General features: G+C 39.1%; 1 protein-coding gene across 2 annotated transcripts in view; it reads left to right on the forward strand.

The window, feature by feature from the left end:
* Positions 1-21,574, forward strand: part of CPD (carboxypeptidase D) — a 61,054-nt gene that overhangs the window by 27,971 nt on the left and 11,509 nt on the right. For both annotated transcript variants that reach the window (XM_084862834.1, XM_084862835.1), the window contains exons 8-15: positions 8,305-8,414; positions 12,739-12,841; positions 13,318-13,460; positions 14,171-14,340; positions 15,293-15,616; positions 17,923-18,118; positions 19,842-19,977; positions 21,127-21,258. In XM_084862834.1, the coding sequence (XP_084718960.1) occupies positions 8,305-8,414; positions 12,739-12,841; positions 13,318-13,460; positions 14,171-14,340; positions 15,293-15,616; positions 17,923-18,118; positions 19,842-19,977; positions 21,127-21,258 (1,314 nt within the window). The remainder of the gene's footprint in view (positions 1-8,304; positions 8,415-12,738; positions 12,842-13,317; positions 13,461-14,170; positions 14,341-15,292; positions 15,617-17,922; positions 18,119-19,841; positions 19,978-21,126; positions 21,259-21,574) is intronic.

Genomic DNA, 21,574 nt, shown 5'->3' on the forward strand with positions numbered 1-21,574 from the left:
TCGATGACTCTCTCTCATCGATGTTTCTAACTCTCTATCTCTCTCCCTTCCTCTCTGTATAAAATCAATAAAATATATTTTAAAAAAAAAAGTAATTCTCTTGAATAGGAATCAAATAAACACAAAGAAAATATTTTATAATTACTTTATTATGAAATATTAAGTAAACAAAATAGTGAAAAATTATAAAATTCTTGTCTTGTCTGCACCTACGGCACACCAGGCAACATCTCGCGGCACACTAGTGTGCCGCGGAACAGCGGTTGAAAAACGCTGACTTACAATATATATTTAACTGCAGCACAGTGACCTAATTCTCATGTATTGTCTGAGCTTATACACATCCATATCATTCATCAGGAATTGATCAGTTGAATACAATGAGAGATCAAGATTAAAAATGATCACAACATCCAACTAGGATTGTATGAATAAACGAGAGACAGTGTCAATATCCAAGAGAATTGAAAACTATGTCTACACATAAACTTGTACATGAATGTTCACAATAGCATTATTAAAGTAATAAAAAGGACCAACAACCCCAATGTCCATATACTGATGAGTAGATAAATAAAATGTGGTAAACCCATTACAATGAAATATTTGGACATGAAAAGGAATGAAGTACTGATGCATGCTACAACATAGATAACTGTGAAAACATGCCAAGTTATAGAAGCCAATCACAAGAAACCATATATTGTATGGTTACATTTTTATTAAATATTCAGAATAGGCAAACCCATAGAGGTTGTGGATAATGGAGGGAGGGAATATGGAGTGACTGCTAATGGGTACAGATTTTGGGGGGATGGGGGGGATGAAATGTTCTGTAATTAGATAGAAATTGTATAACCTGTGAATAAACTAAATAACATTGACTTAAGATTTGTATGGTATGTGGATTATATCTCAATAAAGCTGTTTTTGTTTTTTAAAACAGTGAAGGTATTAGCACCAGGGCAAGGGGAAAGAAATGTAATATCAACATTTGGCGGAATATCTGAAGAAGTAGTATCACAACTGAGATTTGATGGCATATTTAACCTAATGCCATTCTAAAATGCCATTCTATTTTAGAATGACAGTATATAATTAAGATTTTTAGATTTAAGAAGTAAATTGAGGTTCTCTAAAAATTGCTTTGAAATCTTGCCAGTAGTAAAAAATAACACTTGCACGTTTGGTACTCATGGATGGCTCTCAAAGACCCAAATAGAATTATGAAGTTACAGGTTGTTTGGCAAAATAACTTTAAAAAGTATTCTATAACAAGTTTGATAGAAAATATTTTTTTTCATTTTGAGCTTTTAAAAATAATCTCAGAATGCATCACGTGTCATATTGGCTAAATCTGAAAACAATTACTAGTTACATTCCAGTGAAAATAATTTATAAATTTACACATGTGATATCAAAATCTTGGCATGGTTTCAAGTGATAAAAGCCAGTCACAAGATTGGGAGATTCATCTTCAATCATGTAGACATGTTTTCTTTACATGACATATTTTGCTTTCTCATCCTAAAGTCTTTAAATGGGTTTTGGCAAAGAAATTTTAAAAAGGATTTTGTTTTTGAAGGATATGAGGAATATAGAGAAAAGTAAAGTTCCTTTTTGTAAATTTTGATACTACTAATTTTTATTGAGGTGAAATTTATATCACATAAAATTAACCGCTTTCAAGTGAAACTGTTCTCTAATGTTTTTAGTGTATTCGTAATCTTATGCAACCACCATCTTTGTCCAGTTCCACAGCGTTTTTATTTCCTCACCCATTAAGCAGTTGCTCCATTTTCCCACCTTCCCCTGAGCCCTGACAATCAACAATTTGTGTTCTGTCTCTGTGGACTTGCCTATTTTGGTTATTTAATAGAAATGGAATCATATATGTGACCTTTTTTGTCTATCCTCTTTAATTTAGCATGATGTTTTCAAGGTTCATTTATATTGTAGCATGTATTAGTACTTCATTCCTTTTTATGACTGAATAATGTCCTATTGTATGCATATGTCACAATTTTGTTTTTGTCCATGTGTTTAATTTTAATATTTTTTAGTATTTTTTCTTCATTGATTAAGGTATTACATATGTGTCCTTATCCCCCCATTGCCCCCGCACACACCCCCACTCATGCCCTCACCCCCTGGTGTTTGTGTCCGTTGGTTATGCTTATTTGCATGCATGTAAGTTCTTCCCTTACCATCCCCCTCCCCTGTCTTCCACAATTTCTTTATCTGTTTCTCTGTTGATGGATATTTAGGCTGTTTCTACTCTTTTAGTATTATGAATAATACTGCTGTGAAAATTGGCATACAATTTTTGAATCCCTGTTTTTGATTCTTTCGGGTAATTTTATGTTTAGCTTTATGGGGCACTGCCAAACTTTCCCCCCTACAATAACTGAATTATTTTACATTTTTAACTAGCAATATGTAAGAGTTTCAGTTTCTCTACATCTTCACCAATATTTGTTTTTATTATTTTTTTATTATAGCCAGTATAGTGGTGAAAAGTGCTATCTCGTTATGGCTTTTTAAAATTGATTTTAGAAAGAGAGGAAGAGAAAGAGACAGACAGACATTGATTTATTGTCCCACTTATTGATGCATTCATTGGTTGCTTCCTGTGTGTGTCCTGACCGGAGAATGAACCCACAACCTTGGCATATATGAATGGCATATATGACACTCTACCTGCCAGTGCTTCTCATTATGGTTTTGATGTGCATTTCCCTATTGACTAAATATGTTAAGCATCTCCTGTGTACTTTTTGGCCATATCTGTTTAAATCTTTTGCCTATTTTTAATTGTTGTTTTTTTTCTGTTGGGATTGTGTGTGTGTGTGTGTGTGTGTGTGTGTGTTTGTTGTAATAGTTCTTTATATAGTGTGGGTTCTGTCACCTTGTAAAATTGCTGATTTGAAATTATTTTCTCCCGTTTTATAGGCTGGTTTGTCTGTTTGTTTGTTTACATTCTTAACAATGCCCTTGGACACACAAAAGTTCTTAATTATGATGAACTCAAATTTTTCTTTTTTCCTTTGTTGCTCATATTTTTTATGTCAATACTAATTATTTTTTTTAAATAAACTGTTTCATAGAAGCATTTTAAATCTTTTATGACCTTTTTTACCTTCAAGAATTAACCATTTGAAAGATAGTATTGAGTAGGAGTTGATGTTGACTTTTTAAAAATGTTTTTGAATTTTTAAGTATGCGTCAGAGGTCCAGGGTACAATAAAAAATTTTTTTAGAAATTTGTCTAAGAAGAGGTGTTGAAGTATACTTGTTCTTATTAGAACTATTGTGGGAATAGAGTAAGCATAGTTTGTTTTTTTATATTTGCTTCTTTTTTTAATTTAATATATTTTATTGATTTTGTACAGAGAGGAAGGGAGAGAGATAGAGAGCTAGAAACATTGATGAGAGAGAAACATGGACCAGCTGCCTCTTGCACACCCCGCATCGGGGATATGCCCACAACCAAAGTACATGCCCCTGACCAGAATCAAACCCGGGACCTTTCAGTCCGCAGGCCGACGCTCTACCACTGAGCCAAACCGGTTTCAGCTTTTATATTTGCTTCTTAAAGAATATTTTTAATATATAAATGTTATCACTTTTTGTGATAACAAAAATCACTTCATCTGAGTTCAAGTTGAATATGTTCCTTCATTCCCATTCTCATGAAGTGGCATGGTAAAAAAGAGAAAAAGGCAAAAGTGAATGGCTTAGTAGAAGCCTAATAAATGGGCAGATGAAAACAACGCGACTAGAACAGAGGAGGATCCAAGATGGCTGCTCGGGTATACACCTAGCAGCAGCAGCTCACAACAATTTCAAGGGAATTCAACTAAAATGTAGAGTGGACATTGCCCAGAGCTACAGGTAGTCGACTGACTGAAAACTCTACAATAGGAAGGAGGGAGAAAACCAGAAGGAAAATCAGAGGAGCTGAAAAAAAGCCTAAGGTACGGAGACATGCTGCGCGCTCGCACGCACGTGCGCGCGGAGAGGTCGCAGCCGGAGAGGAGGAGAGGGCTGGGTGCTGCCTGGCGTTCCCTAGCAGGAAGGAAATAGAACCCCCAGCCTGGGCTGAACCCCCGAACCGGCAGCGCTGAGCCCCAAGTTATGTGCCAGACCCTGGGGACCCAGGCTCCGGCAGGGGGAGACAATCCCGGGGGACGGCGAAATGCGGGGCCCCCGGAGTCGCGCGCACTGTGCGCAGAGGACAGTCTGTTGACTCTGATCCTGGACTCCCCTAGTGGGAGGAAGAAAGAAAGCTCCAGACTGGAGGAACGCCATGAGGAGCAGGAGCCCCTGCCGGACACCGGCCAGCCGGGCGCCAGCAAGGAGCCGGGCGACGGGGCCCCCAGTGGGGGGGGTGCCCCTGAGCCTTCGACTGCTGAGCGCTGGCAACGGAGCCAAGGACGGGGGCTACTTCCTGGGCGGCGCCGACCCCGGCAACAGGCTGGAGCAGCGCGGGAGCCCGCAGAGAACAAAGGGGTGCCACAGACCAAACTGCTGAGCTCCCAGGACAAGGAGGAAGAAACCAAAGAAGTTCTCAATGTGAAGAAATCAAGTGAGAGCAAATGATAGTAAAATTACTTAAGAAAGAATACAAAGAAGATCTTGAAAAATCAAAGACTACGTCAGAACTCAACGCACCAGCCAACATTGCAACATAAATGCGTTTTGTTTTTTTTTTAAAAAAAGAAAAAAAAAAAGAGAAAAAAGGGACAGAATGTTGGAACAGCGGCGACCAGGCCTAGAGTGGCCAGGCACAAGGCAGTGGCAGCTGGGCCTGGAGCAGCAGTGGCCAGGCCCCAGAGCAGCAGCAGCCAGAACAAGAGCATCAACGGCCAGCACTGGAGCAGCCAGACCTGGGGCAGTGGCAGCCAGGCCTGAGGCAGAGGCGGCCAAGCCCAGGGTGGCCAGTCCAGGAACACCCAGACACGGAGTGGCTGGGCCCGGAGAAGCCCGGCCCAGAGCAGCCGGGTTGGGAGCAGCTAGGCCCAGAACAGCAGTAGCCAAGCACGGAGCATCCAGGCTGGGAGCGGCCAGGCTCGGAGCAGCCGGGTCGGGTGCGGCCAGGCCCGGAGCAGCGGCGGCCAGGCTGGGAGTGGCCAGACCCGGAGCAGCTGGGTCTGGTGTGGCCAGGCCTGGAGCAGCGGCTGCCAGGCTAGGAGCGGCCAGGCCCGGAGCAGCAGCTGCCAGGCTGGGAGCAGCCAGGTCCGGAGCAGCCGGGTCTGGTGTGGCCAGGCCCGGAGCAGTGGCTGCCAGGCTGGGAGCGGCCAGGCCCAGAGCAACAGCTACCAGGCTGGGAGCGGCCAGGCCCGGAGCAGCCGGGTCTGGTGCGGCCAGGCCCGGAGCAGCGACTGCCAGGCTGGGAGCGGCCAGGCCCGGAGCAGCCGGGTCTGGTGCGGCCAGGCCAGGAGCAGCGGCTGCCAGGCTGGGAGCGGCCAGGCCCGGAGCAGCAGCTGCCAGGCTGGGAGCGGCCAGGCCCGGAGCAGCCGGGTCTGGTGCGGCCAGGCCCGGAGCAGCGGCTGCCAGGCTGGGAGCGGCCAGGCCCGGAGCAGCCGGGTCTGGTGCGGCCAGGCCCGGAGCAGCGGCTGCCAGGCTGGGAGCGGCCAGGCCCGGAGCAGCCGGGTCTGGTGCGGCCAGGCCAGGAGCAGCGGCTGCCAGGCTGGGAGCGGCCAGATCCGGAGCAGCAGCTGCCAGGCTGGGAGCGGCCAGGCCCGGAGCAGCCGGGTCTGGTGCGGCCAGGCCCGGAGCAGCGGCTGCCAGGCTGGGAGCGGCCAGGCCCGGAGCAGCCGGGTCTGGTGCGGCCAGGCCTGGAGCAGCGGCTGCCAGGCTGGGAGCGGCCAGGCCCGGAGCAGCCGGGTCTGGTGTGGCCAGGCCCGGAGCAGCGGCTGCCAGGCTGGGAGCGGCCAGGCCCGGAGCAGCCGGGTCTGGTGCGGCCAGGCCAGGAGCAGCAGCTGCCAGGCTGGGAGCGGCCAGGCCCGGAGCAGCCGGGTCTGGTGCGGCCAGGCCCGGAGCAGCGGCTGCCAGGCTGGGAGCGTCCAGGCCCGGAGCAGCGGCTGCCAGGCTGGGAGCGGCCAGATCCGGAGCAGCGGCTGTCAGGCTGGGAGCGGCCAGGCCCGGAGCGGCCGGGACCGGAGCAACCGGTCCCAGAGCAGCCGGGTCGGGTGCGGCCAGGCCTGTAGCAGCAACAGCCAAGTCCAGAGCAACTAGGTCGGGAGCGGCAGTGACCAGACCCAGAGCAGCTGGTTGTGGAACGAACCAGAGCAACAGAGGCCAGGCCCGGAGCAGCCAGGCCCGAAACAGCTCGCTCCTCGCCTGTATCTGCCCACAGCTGCCTCTCAGACATGGCTGGAAACTTTTGCGGGAACTTGAGGGTCTGCTGAATCAAGTGATGAAGGCTTAGATCTGGATGTGTTGAGTTAGTATAGCGCTGGGGTGCTGATCTGTGAGTGCCTTGGGTGGGGCCTGGATGAGGCTGGTTGACCTATTTGGAAATGTCTTTTGTGTGAAGTGTATCATTGGGCATGTGGAAGTATTATTGATATGAGAAAATGCTAAGTAACAGATTTACTATCTGAAAAGGGATTTACTATCGGGGAAAGGGAGGGAGGAAGAGACTGAACATAAACTGTGCACCTATGGATGAGGACAATGGGGGATGGGGAGGGGGCAGAGGGTGGGGTGGGAACCTGGTGGAGGGGGGAAGAAAAGAGGAACCTTTGTAATAATATGAACAATAAAGATTGATTTAAAAAAAAAAAGAAAAAAAAAAAAAGAAAACAACGCGACTAAATGGAAAATAAAGTATTCCACTCTATGGTGGGGGCGGGCATGTGTAGCGCTGGGCTCTTGTTTGACAAGCACCCTGCTTTATGCCCTGCAGGGAGCAGGAAGAGAATTGATATCCCTTACACATGTCTTAATGCATCTCTTTCTTTACCTTAGGTCATGGAGAGTCACATGATATAACTCCAGTTGACTAATTTTTAATTTAAGGATAAGATTTTTAAAAATATTTGTTATTGTTTTTAAAGAGAGGAAGGGAGAGGGATAGAGAGAGACATTGATGAGAGCTACATTGATCAGCTACCTCCTGCATGCCCCTTACTGGGAATCGAGCCTGCAACCCAAGCATGTGCCCTGATTGGGAATCGAACCAGTGATCTTTTGGTTCATGGGTCAGTAACCACTAAGCCACACCAGCTGGGCATTTTTACCATTTTTTTCTGAGTGGAGGTCTGGGATGGCTCTGATCTCTATTCGCAATTCATTTAACCTCTCTGTTTTAGACTCCACGGCTGCAAAATGAGATGGGAGGATTAATTGGACATGAAGGGTCCTTCCACCCCACCCCAGAGTTCCGCTTTTCATTGAGCATGTCACAAAAGAGGTTTAATTAAAAAGACGAAAGCCCATGTTATAATAAGACTCCTCAGATTCTTCTTTCTTTGCCTCCGCTTTCTTCTCCTCAACTGGGCAGCAGGGGTGGAGGGGCAGCCTTCCTGCTGGGGCAGCACCAGCAGCTGAGACAGTCCACCAGCCCTAGATTAGACGAGGCTTCCGGCGTGGATGATGGCCAAGCCTTTGCAAACAAGCCTGGCCAGAAAGGTCAACGTTTACACTGGCTGCTTTAGTGAGTACATTGATCTTATCCTCCATGACTGTCACCTCGTCCTCCTGTAGGATGAGGGCCGAGGGCTGAGTAGATGCAGGCGAGCTCCTAGGAGGAGGCCATGGTCCGGGTGTGTGCTGGGCAAGTGCTGGCTGGCAGCCTGATGAAGTGAGGGCCTCACACCAGTGCAGCTTTAGCTTCCTCAGAAGGACCAGTACCTTACCCGGCAGCTGAGGAAAGGAGCCAAGGGTTCCTCATTTTAAAATTTCAGGGCCTTATAAATGTCTGAATTTTACTGAGAAAATAATCAAATTTTGCTGAATTTTTCTGATTCTAAATATTATAAAAATAAGGTTGTTTAAGCCTGTATAATTCTGGTTTCAGCTCTGACATGTAAATTATGCCTGTAAGTTGAGGTGAATTCCTAATACCTATCCAGTTAAGGAAAGCTTTTTAAGTGTCATGCAAGCTATTTAATATTTTACTTATTACTTTGATTTTCTGTTGAGGAAATGAGCAACTTTTTCATTTCTGTTCAAGAAATTAGCCTTGGAAAATTGTGTTGGCTCACTGTCTCTGGCAGTATTGTGAAAAGCTTACTTTATGTTAATGATTCATCTTGAAACAGATAACATGATCCGTTTTCCTCTTTTCCTTGGCAGGTTCTTTGGTGGTTAACTACCCTTTTGATGATGATGATCAAGGGTTTGCAACATACAGTAAATCACCTGATGATGCTGTGTTTCAGCAAATAGCACTTTCTTATTCCAAGGTAAGCTTGTGCCTATACATGACGTGCCGTACAACTGATTCTGTCATTTAAAAACGCATGAAAACCAAGTCCTGCAGGACTCAGGTCTGGTGCTTTCTTCTCTTCTTAGGAGGTTTCCATGATTCCTTCTGAGAGACCTTATTAGTTTTTCTCCTCTGTTTCCCACCCTATATTTGAACATACTAAATGTTTTTTCCTATTAGCCTGTAAGCTCAGATAATATCTTTCCGTATATGGTTTTTAGCACAGTACCTGGAACATCATGCATACTAGTTTATTTCATTTGGTAAGTACTTAAGTCATAAAACTAGCAGAGTAGTCTAAAGCAAGGCTTGACAAACTACAGCTCTGGGGCCAAATCCAGCCCACCCCTTGTTTTTGCAAATAGTTTTATTGACATACAGCTACATCCATTCATTTACATTTTGTCTGTGGCTGCTTTCTGTTGTGGCATTTGAAAATTAGTCAGTCTGATTCACCATATTGATAGACTAGTGAAGAAAAAGGCTGCGGTCATCTCAGTAGAAACAGCATATTTTAATAGTTGCAACAGATTCTTTAGAGGCTATCAATTCTGGAGTTTTCACTATCTGGCCCTTTACAGAAAAAAAATTGCCAACCTTGTCTAAGGTATTCAAGTGTCTATAGTAATATATAACAAAGGAAAGCAAGTAGAAATTTCTGTGTTTTCTAAACTTTCTATAGTGAACACACATTACTTTTACAATCAGAAATGTTATACTTGTGTACATGTGTGTTTAATTTAAAAACTGTTATTTAAAAACATTAAAAGTTGGGACTTGGAACGAGGTTTGTTTCAATTTTTTTAAAAACTGCAAATGGAGTTCACTGAAAGTGTTGTATTTTTTTATTTTTTAAAATATATTTTATTGATTTTTTTACAGAGATGAAGAGAGAGGGATGGAGACAGAGAAACATCGATGAGAGAATCATCGATCAGCTGCCTCTTGCACACCCCCTACTGGGGATGTGCCCACAACCAAAGTACGTGCCCTTGACCGGAATCGAACCCGGACCCTTGAGACCACAGGCTGATGCTTATCCATTGAGCCAAACGGGTCTGGGCTAAATTTTTTATCTTACTACTGACAGTCTGACTTTATTGGTTGTAGATGATGAAGACTATTACTGCAACTCTGTGTCCTCTAATCACAGCCTTCCATCATTCCACTTCCCTGTGCATTCTGTACATATAGACCTTGAGAGCGTGCAGAGTTTCTAAGAGGGGAGTACATTTATTACTTTGGGCACAGCACTTTTAGAGGGATGCACATGGATAAATGAGAAGAATTGGATACCCCCAAATCATAAAAATAATGTCAGATTTTGCTCATGTCCCTGTCACCTTCTGTGCCTGTTCTTAGAGTTCCATTCTTGACCCTCACTGTGAACTCTAATTTCTTAGTCTTTTTAAATATCCCGTGGCCTTTTTAATCCTTTGATTTGATTTACTTTCTATTTAGCCAAGACCCATTGACATACCTTTCAGTGATTCTCTCACAACTTAGGATGTGTTATACCCTTTTGACATATCTGCCTTGCCAATATCCAGTCTGTAGCATCACCATGTCTCTTCTCCATTCCAGTATTCCAAGTATACTACAGAAATGTCACGCAGTCATGGCAATTGACTACACTGCATATGTATGCTCTCTAACTTCAGCTGAGCACTCACTTTTACCTGGCAACATTTCATGCTTTGCTACTTGACTCCCTGGCTCATTTGATTCTAAGCCTTTATCATCTATTTCAGCCTCCTAATCCCAGCTTTACTCCTCTTAGTCCCAGGAGATCACTTTTCCTTGAACTAAAGTAAAACTTTGAGTAACATGAGGTGATTTCATTCAGATTCTTATTCAGATTTAGATTTATTTGTGTCTTACCTATATTCTCCCCCATTACTTGGTCCTACCACGCCTGTTTCTTCTAGAATATTATGTCCTTTTTTTTTTTTTTCTGTTGTAAATGAGAGAGGTGATAATTAAAATTCTCAGTCTTGCCCTAACCGATTTGGCTCAGTGGATTGAGTGTTGGCCTGCGGACTGAAAGGTCCCAGGCTCAATTCCAGTCAAGGGCATGTACCTTGGTTGCGGGCATGTATCTTGGTTGCGGGCACATTCCCAGTGAGGAGTGTACAGGGGGCAGCTGATTGATGTTTCTCTCTCATCAATGTTTCTAACTATCCCTCTCCCTTGCTCTCTGTAAAAAAAAATCAATAAAATATATATTTAAAAAAATTTTTTAAATAATAAAATCCTCAGTCTTTACTTACAGCCTCTTTTCTCTTGGTTGTGATCTGTCATGATTATCATGTGCCCACCCACCTTTGTCCCACCACAAGGCTGAGAGGAAAAGCAGACCAAGAGAATCTGTTGAGACCAAGGAGAGGAGTTAATAAAGGGCAGGACTAAAGGTGATTCGGAATGACCACAAAATATTAAATATACCCTAAATCTGAAAATATTAAAAAAGTAACTGGGCAGATGAGAGCACTGGAATATAAGGAAGAGATTTCAAAGTACAACTTAAAGGATCTGTTGTGATTTAAAAGGATAGGCAGCAATTTAAAGGGAAATCTTTCCGCTCATACCTTCTGAGGGAGAAAGGCAAAATGAAATGAAGACATGCTCTTTGACAATTGAATAGTGAAGGCGAAAATAAAAAAGAAAAAGAAAAAAGGGGGAAGTATAAGGTTGACCAAGATAAAGGAGAGTCATAAAATCAGAGGACTTGCAACTCCACCTTTACATCAAAGCAAATAAATTTTAAAAAAAACAAAACAAAAAACCACACTCACACTAAAGTATCTCGATTGCTAGACTAACAGAAAAAGATACTGTTAACCAGGAATCATGCAAAACAGCCCAATATCATAAAAATGAACATGAGGTAAAGAAAACCATCGGAGAGCTATTGCAGAAAATCAGGAAATGAAACTTCACACTTACCTCCTGAGGAAACCTTACCGCCACCACAAAAAAAAAAAAACCAAAAAAAAAACACACAAAAAACAAAAAACTCCAAGAAGCAGAAGAAAACTAAGTCTACACTCAAAACAGATTACTTGTAATATACCCCCAAACACACTGAGAATAGGGAAAACCAGGTAGGCTCATATATTTGAAAAATGAAAACAGAAAGGAAAGAAAAAGGAAACAAGAAGAAATAAAGGAGAATTGATAGAACTCAGGAAAGAAATGGAAGAAAAAGACAAAATTCTCTCCAAAACGAAGAATAAATTACAAGAGTTATGCCGAAACTGGTTTGGCTCAGTGGATAAAGCGTTGGTCTGCAGACTGAAAGGTCTCAGGTTAGATTCTGGTCAAGGGCATGTACATGGGTTGCGGTCCCATCCCCGGTAGGGGGTGTGCAGGAGGCAGCTGGTCGATGTTTCTCTCATCGTCGTTTCTGGCTCTCTCTCCCTCTCTCTTCCTCTCTGTAAAAAATCAATAAAATATATTTAAAAATAAAAGAGAGAGCTAAAAGCCTCCTACTTTCCAATTTCAAATTTACTACAAAGCTATAGTAATTAAGATACTGTAAAATAGAGTTGAGAGTCCAGAATTTATTCTTACATTTATGGTCAATTGATTTTTTTCTTTTCACAAAGGACACTAAGACAATTTAATGGGTTGTGGGCTCGATCCCCAATATGGGACATGCAGGAGGCAGCCCATCGATGCTTCTCATTCTTTCTCTTTCCTTCCTATCTCTAAAAATAATAATTAAAAAAAAATATATATATATATGTAAGACAGCTGTTTTGAGGAGTAGTGTCTTTTCTTTAGAAGACAATAGGTGCCACCAGTTGTAACAGGAAAAGGTAATTGCGCAGAGTGCAGTCAAAGCATTGAGGAGTCATTTCAGCCCCCTCAAAGCTGAGAAAGCTGCTTACTGCATGTTGTATGTGAATTATCTTCTCTGGACTTTAAGATTCTTCGAAGCATGAAATGAAAGTATGAATATGAACAGGTGTGGGGTTTTTTAGTTTTTTTTTAATAGAGTAGTTGATTTGGTTTAAATACTTTAGTTGTGAGTGAGAAATAAAGTCCAATTTTTTTACAAAGCATATTTAATTTCGATTAAAAAAATAGATAATGAAACATTTTAAAAATCTAAATGGTATAGACATCTATGCATTGAAAAGCCTCATTGCTTCCCTTGGCTTTCTGTACCTTTAAGCCCCACATACACCTTTTGAGTAACTGCTTTTATTTTTCCTTATCCTCCCTGTGGTGTTTTTTGTTTTGTTTTTTATACAGATACAAAAAATACAAATAAAGATTCTGTTTTCCCCCCTCAGGAAAATTCCCAGATGTTTCAAGGTAGACCTTGCAAGAATATATACCCTAATGAATATTTTCCTCATGGAATAACAAATGGAGCTAATTGGTATAATGTCCCAGGTAAACATTCGTTTATATTAAGGTCACATAATTTGATGGGTTTTCTGTTTCCCTGGATAATGCTTCTTGTTACTAATTTTTTAATTTTGAGAAAGACTCATTATTTTAAAGATATTTAGTTTAAAATATTCAAATAACCTTTTCAAGTGTTTTTACATTTGATGCACAGTGAATAAAAATAATGCACTAAAACTTGATAAAAAGTGTTATATTTTTATCTCTGACTATTTCAAAGAGACTTAGAAGTTGTAATAAAACAAGGGTAAGCTGCTCTTGAATTCTTGAACATGACAGTACAAGTGTTCACCTGTACCACAAGAATCAAACAGCTCTCAAATGAACACATCATTGCTTTTCAACCAATGCTGAGAAAAGATGAATTTGGTTTTTCACTGGGAACGTTGCTTACCTTTTGGGATCTGAATTAGTTAGAATTATAATTTTTGTGACTGCTTATAATTTTTTTTATCCTTTAGGTGGTATGCAGGACTGGAACTATTTACAAACAAATTGCTTTGAAGTGACTATTGAACTAGGTTGTGTGAAATACCCGTTTGAGAAGGATCTGCCAAAATTTTGGGAACAGAATCGAAGATCTCTAATCCAATTTATGAAACAGGTGAGTACTCAGGAGCAAACACAGTAAACACTTTTATTCCTTCACTTGGATTTAACGATTTTTAACATTTTGCTGTATTTAAATTATACACACACATTTTTGCTGAACTATTTCAATGTAAATTATAGATGTTATACAGTATTTTACATCTAAGTATTTCAGAATGCATCTTCTAAAAATAAGAATATTTTTCTGAATGCCATCCCCAAATGCCATTATCTCACATAAGATAATTAACAGTAATTCCCTAATATTACCTAGTGTTATCTAAATTTCCACTTCTTGTCCCCAAAGCATCTTTTTATAGCTATATTTTAGAGCCAAGATCAAGTCAAGTTTTATGTATTGCATTTGATTATTACATATTTTACTCTCATTAGAAAAGTCCTATTTCTTTTTAAATAACATTTTTAAAGAAGCCAGGTCAGTTTTCTTGCAGAATGTCCTATATTCTAAAATTGTTAGATGTGCAAAAGTTTAAACTGTGTATTTTTTAATCCTTGTGATAAGTAAACCAAAGCCTATGAAAAATTAGCCTTTCAGAAATGAACATATTTTGTTTAATAGGCATTTACGTTTAGCTTTACTCTGAACTCCCAAATTCCTTTTTGGTCCCCATGTTTACATTATTAACAATCTGTTGTTTTGGATATGAACTCCCAAAATAATAATGATAGTTAATGATCTTGGCGTCTTTGTACTTTATCCAGGTTCATCAGGGTGTCAAAGGATTTGTCCTAGATGCCACGGATGGCAGAGGTATATTAAATGCCACCATTAGTGTTGCTGAAATCAATCACCCAGTGACTACTTACAAAACTGGAGATTACTGGCGTCTCTTGGTTCCAGGGACTTATAAAATCACAGCATCTGCTGAAGGGTGAGTGACTGAATACTTGGAAATTGAACACTTGGGAATAAGACAGGCATCGTTCCATTCTGGAAGGTTATTGTCAGAAAGCCCTAAAGAGTTAAGCAACCTTGAATTTAACGCTGGGAAGTTTAGAGATGGTTACACATTTGACTCTCCTCTGTTTGCAAAGTGAGTATTCAAACTTATCAGATATAGGAATTTTGTGAAATTATGCACCTTGAACGGTGCATCAGATCACCTCCCCCTTCCAGGTGTAAAGCCATCGTAAGTGATTTCCTTCACTGTTAGTAACTCTTCTAGGAAGTACCTGTTAGCTGGAGAAAAAGATTCCTGTTCTGCTGCATACTTAAATCATTTCCAATAAATACTCAGTCATTTTCAATAAATACTTCAATCATTTCCAATAAATACTCTTTCATAGACAAACATTTTTTATTATTGTACATTTAATGTCTTATTGCTTCAGTATCATTTTCTCTCTTATTATAAATTATCTAAAAAAGGCCATTTGTATCTTTTTGCAGGTTTTCTTTCCATAAAGATACATTTACTTAAAAATAGAAAATGAACTTATGACTTTTATTTTTCTGGGAAAAAATTTTTTTTCTTTATTTCCCCCTCATTTACAAATAGCTTAGAACTAGAATCACCTATTTAATTTGAAACTTAAAGTTTTTACCTTCTAGTCATTTTTTTGTTTGTTTGTTTGTTGGTACATAGCGACAAACATTTGTTACTGTTTGTGACTACTTTTGTATATATATATATATATATATACTACTATATATATCTACTCATCTCTGTTCTTTATTTAATGTTTAAAATAAATATTAAATTTATCACAAATTTAAAAATTTGACTCTTTTAGGAAGATGCACCACGTTTATCTCGAGGGTTCCCCCAGAGCTGCTGTGCTCCAGCTGCAGAAGTGGGGCTCATCTCTGTCTCTCTCCCACAGGTACAATCCAGTTACCAGGAACGTGACTGTGAAGAGCGAAGGTGCTGTTCAGGTCAACTTCACACTTGTTCGATCTTCACCAGATTCAAACATTGAATCAAAGAAAGGAAGGGGAGATAGGATCAACACTGATGATGCCAGTGATCCAACTACCAAAGAGTTTGAAACTTTAATTAAAGACCTTTCAGCTGAGAATGGTTTGGAAAACCTCATGTTACGCTCCTCCTCAAATCTGGCCCTTTATCGATACCACTCATACAAAGATTTATCAGAATTTCTAAGAGGACTTGTGATGAACTACCCACATATTACAAATCTTACCAAGTAAGTGTCATCTTACTGCTTTGCTTTTTCTTTCCCTTTTTTTTTTTTTTAAGAAGTTACATTCAGCATAGGCTATGTTGAATGGTTCCTATAATTTATTTGGAAGCTGAATATACAGAGTTAGAGTTCACTTATTATATTTTGAAACATTTGCTTGGAGAGCTTTCTAACAATGAATCTTGGAAACTTTTATGAGAACATTGGCAGAGAACTACTGCTTAGATTAGCAATGTATGTCTTGTGCCTCCAGAAATGTGACATTACTCTTTCTAATGATTGCTTTGACTGATTTCAGACCCCTTTTCACTTCTTAGCTGCAGATTCATGTTCTGACTACTTATTACTTACATTAGTGTCTTTTATTTTGCTGGAGTAAGGGGCAAATTTGGAACTGTGAGCTCACCTGCAGAGATCATTCTTTTTCCAAATTAGAAAACGAAACCTGGTTGCTGTCATTTTCTGTACTCTAGTCCAACGACTTTAAGCCAGTATACTACAAGAATTTTTAAAACATGCAGTTCTTTACTGTTTATTCAGGGCACTGACCTCTTTTCCCTCAGATTGTCAAAGAAAAAAGTAATAGCCAACACAACAATAGCCATCCGGTGTGAATGAATCAAAATTATACCTTTTTTTTTTGTCAGATTGGCAAAAAATGAAATACATTTTGTGTGTGCTGTGGGATGGAAAAGGTTGAAAATCGTTACTCTAGTCCATCTATTCACAGTTGAACGGTTGCTGTTCCCACTTAAGGACATGTGATTGACTGATAGTCTAAAAAAAATACGCAGTACTGGCTTATGTGAAACTGATGGCTGAGACAGCATTTACCTTCCCTTTCTAGAGTTTCTCTATTTCAGTTCCACTGTTTCATTATAAATCTTCTGTAGCTCTTGTTACAGTTACTCCAAAATTATTTCCTTGATTTGTTGATTTTCATTATTTGCCTGTTGAGGGCCTTTACTTGACATGTTGCCATGTGCTTACAGTTCTCTGCTTACATGCCTAATGAATATTATCTAGCTCTTTACTTTGTTTTTCTTCATTGGTTCTTTTAATTTTACCAGCAAATTTAGTTTCTCAAATACTGGTTGATAATGTCCATAGATGCAAAGAGTGACATTTACTTTCGCAATATCCATTATCTATCTTCCTCAACTGATTTTTAAATACTGCCCAGTATTTAATATTGTCATCTTAGATCCATATAGGGCTTTATTGTTTTAAAATAAAAAAATGAGAACTTATTTTGCTCTCCATTTACTTAGTCATTTAAGTTGTGTGTTTTTTAACCTTACAATTCAATAGAACTTTTTAGTTAAATATTTCCCCCAAAATATGCAACACTTGTCAATGGTGGGCCACATAGGTGATCCACCAACGGTGCTAAGTACCATTGAATAGCATTTCCAGAAAGCAATAATTTTCCTATTCTAGTAATCCTTCTCAATTTAATGTGAATATATTTCTCTATCTGACTAAATCTCCTATTATATTGATATTATACCAAAGAAAGCAGGCTTTAATATCAGAGCTCTTGGCAAGAAGAGCATTTTAAATCATTTTTACTGTGGTACCGGTATTACATTTATAGTAAAGCATAAAGTATCTAAATTAATTTAGTTTTTAAAAGATTCTCTACATTTGTGTATATTTATATTTTTCTAAGTGAGTTGGTTGAAAAGAGATATGCTAACTAAATATTAGTGTAGATTGTAGAGGATAGAACTATTATGAAAATGACTGGATTTGGAGGTATGCCAAGCTAAATTAAAACCTTTTATCACTTCTCTTTGGTCAAAAAAACTAAATTTAAAAAACCCCAAACCTCTATTATTGAAAGAATTACATATGTTCCCTTTTTTTCCATCATTGACCCCATCTGGCCCATCCCAGGCCTTCACCACTCTATTGTCTGTGTCCATGGGTTATGAATATATGCATATAAGTTCTTTAGTTGATCTCTTCCCACCCACAAGCCCCCTCCTTCCCTCTGAGACTTAACAGTCTATTCCATGCTTCTGTGTCTCTGGATCTATTTTGTTCATTAGATTCCACATATGAGTGAGATCATGTGATATTTGTCTTTCTCTAACTGGCTTAGCCTCTGAGACAGCATGGAGGGCCCTGGGGAGTATTATGCTAAGTGAAATAAAACTAATTTTCTTCAAGTCTTCTGGCATAATGACTTATTTTTTTAAAACTTGTTTTGTTTTCATTTTTTGTTTTAAAATTTTTTTATGTTAGCATTAATATTATATAATGCTTGATTACTTGATGAATTTTTGTTTCTTGGTTTTTGAAAGTTTGGGACAAAGTGCTGAATATCGTCAAATTTGGTCTCTTGAAATATCCAATAAGCCCAATGTATCTGAACCTGAAGAACCAAAGATTCGTTTTGTTGCTGGTATCCATGGAAATGCTCCAGTTGGAACTGAATTGCTTTTGGCTCTGGCAGAATTTCTCTGCCTAAACTACAAAAGGAACCCTGCTGTTACCCAAGTAAGAGAATAGCATGTTTTGATGTTTTAAAAGGGAAAAGCTCAGTGGTAAACATTGATATTGAGGCATCATTTTGAATTTTAATTTAATTCCTTGTTACATTTTACACAGAGGCACTTTTAGTGCATTATAAACTTTACTCTTTAAAAATGGATCATCTTTGTATATACTCATTGTTAATTATGTCTTTCTATTATATTTCTTTGGCTACAATTAAGAGCCATAGATTTTCACTCAATTCTCTATTCCCTAATTTAATAGTCTAGTTATTGTTTCAATCTTTACTTACAATTTTGTATATTCTAACTTGAGGGACTTCCATTCCTAGTTACTTATAACTAGGAAACCACAGTGAAAAGTGAGGTAAAAGACAATAGTTTTCCTTTTTCTTTTTATGTAATAAATGCAAAAATTTTTTTAAATATATTTTATTGATTTTTTTTACAGAGAGGAAGGGAGAGATAGAGAAACATCGATCAACTGCCTCCTGCACAGCCCCTGCTGGGGATGTACCCGCAACCAAGTTACATGCCCTTGACCAGATTCGAACCTGGGACCTTTCAGTTCACAGGCTGATGCTCTATCCACTGAGCCAAACCGGTTTCAGCAATAAATGCAAAATTATTGGACATTTTGGGGGACTAAAGATTTCAATATGGCATTATCTACTTTAACCATCTATGACTACAAAAAAGAACTTTGATTCATAGGCTTAGCAGAGTTGCTACCTACTGACCTTATGATTATAAGAGACTATATATAGACCTAGGTAAAACACCTACCAGGAATTTCAAAACTCCTGGTTTATGAGAATTTTCCTCACTGGTCTTAAACTCTAGATCCCTTTAGATTGTCATTTGTCTTGAGCTACAGGTCAGAATTATCTGGCAAGTTCAAGAAAATATACACATAGTCAGAGACCTGTGGTGAAGCTAAAGCGTGTGTACTTTAGAAAAATATCTCCCCAGAGGAGAGATTTAAGAACCAATTAATTAAAGGGTCTCATATATTTTCAACCTATAGACTGTTTTAACAGAATAAATAAATCAAGGATTAACTATTAGAAATATATGGGATCAAGTATATCAGAAATTAGTTCATGCCATAGATGTAGCTATCGATGCCTGTAAATTATCTGGAGAAGAAATTATTGTGGGTAAGACATATAACTACTACTTTTATTTTATTTTTTTTACATACTGATTTCAACTCTTTTGTCTCATTGTTTCCAGACATACATTACCATTTGTCATATTATAGATATCAGTTTTTCATCTGGAAAATACAGCCTTACTATTATTATTGATTTAAGCCAGCAGTTATCAAACTTTTTCTATAAAGGGCCAATTGGTATAAATTTCAGGCTTTGTGGGACAAATGCTCTGTTACAATTACTCAGCTTGACAATTGAAGCACAAATAGTGCTATGACCTGGGCATGACTATGTACCAATAAAACTTTATTTATAATAGCAAATAACATGCTGGATTTAACCTGCAGACAGTGATCTCTGATTCTTGTTGTAAATCATCAGTTCTATGGTAGTTTTTTGTTGTTGTTTTTAATGTTATTGAAGCAAGAGATTATTTTTATTTTTTAGTTCTGCCATTTAAATCTGTGTTTAAATCAAACAATAAAGATTTTCTGTTTGAGTCATGGTAGATAGGTACCTTTTGATTCCACATGTAGCTAATAAATTCATTGACTTCTGTTTCTATTTTAGCTGGTTGACAGGACTAGAATTGTGATTGTCCCTTCTCTAAATCCAGATGGGCGAGAGAGAGCACAAGAGAAAGACTGTACTTCAAAGATAGGACAAGCAAATGCTCGCGGCAAAGATCTGGATACAGACTTTACAAGTAAGACTGACTTTTAGGCTGTTAAAGTACTTTGCAGATAGTTCTTTTTGTTTTGCTGGTGGATCAGTTGATCCTATTTTGCATATGAGCATTGGGGTACTTTTTTCTAGATAGTAGATATAAAGTATAAATACATCTACAAATCTTTTCCAATTTTTCTCCTTTATATTTTGTAAAAGTAATTCAATTTTTTTCTTAGAAATTCAATTAATAATATTGGGGGGGGGGTTTCATCACTAGTCATACAGAGATGTTAATTATCTCTCTCTGCCCTCCCACATTCGTGTGTGCACAGATACACACACATACACGTGCTCATGAAGTGTGTATGTTGGTTTTGGAGGGGCCTGTTTCTTATTTAGGTAGGGCCATCTTTTATACATATTGTTCTGCAATAGTTTTTATTGGATATATCATTGGCATATTTCCATTTCAAGTATTTAGATCTCTAACATTCTTACTAATGGCATCTTAGTATGGTACTGATGTGTGGCAATACTCTGTTCCATTCAACCAAACATTAAGCATTTAGTTTCGTTATAATTCTTTGACTGTGTAAACATGCTGCAAAAACACTCTGCTTTCTGAAAATCTTATTTTCCTTCAAAGATTAGTATGTATTTGTTTATTCATTTATTTATTTACTTTTAATCCTCACCCAAGGATATGCTTTTATTGATTTTAGAAAGAGAGGAAAGAAGAGAAAAAGAGAGAGAGAGAGAGCGCGCATGTTGATGTTAGAGAGAAACATAGATTGATTGCCTCCTGTATGCGCCCCAACCAGGAATCAAAACCACAAGCTTTTGGTGCACAGGACAACGCTCCCACCCAACTGAGCCACCTGGCAGGGACTTCCTAAGTTATTTTTTAAAGAAGGATATGTTCTTCCCTTTTTGTTTTCAGTACGAATTTTCTTAAACTCGTTTAGAGTCATTAATCTTTACACAGTTATCTTGCAGTATGTAAACTCAAAATAACCTACCTTTTAAATGTATCTTCCTCGCTTGAAATAGTGGCTTATGAGGTTATACAGTGTTTACCACAGATTTCATGTTAGCCTTCTGATTGTGTTCAAGTACAGAACATTTTCTTAACTACTCATACTACATTTTTAAAACTTATTGAATATTTTACCTTTTATTGTTTTAGATAATGCTTCCCAGCCTGAGACTAAAGCCATCATTGAAAATTTGATTCAAAAACAGGACTTCAGTCTTTCTGTAGCCTTAGATGGTGGTTCAGTTCTGGTCACATATCCATATGATAAGCCAGTACAAACAGGTATGTAGAATGTCACTTTACATATATACTGTTTGAACTTTGGTAGGAAATTCTAATTAAGTAATGTCCCTTCTAACTTTTTTTTAAAATGGTGAGCATTTGAGCATACTCCCTGAGCAAATAACCAGCCTGATATGATTGTGTATATATCAACAGTTCAAATAGTTCCTTGTAAGAGAGAGGTCAGATCTGATGATGGCCTAGTTTTGTTGAGTGTAGCCATCTTGTCACATCTGTTCAGTTTAGTCCACGAGCATTTATTGGGCAATTATTATGTCTGTAACATTGAGAATATAAAAGTGAATAGGACACAATA

Source organism: Pipistrellus hanaki (genome assembly GCF_964339955.1).
Source record: "Pipistrellus hanaki genome assembly, chromosome: 16".
NCBI classification, from domain to species: Eukaryota; Metazoa; Chordata; class Mammalia; order Chiroptera; family Vespertilionidae; genus Pipistrellus; species Pipistrellus hanaki.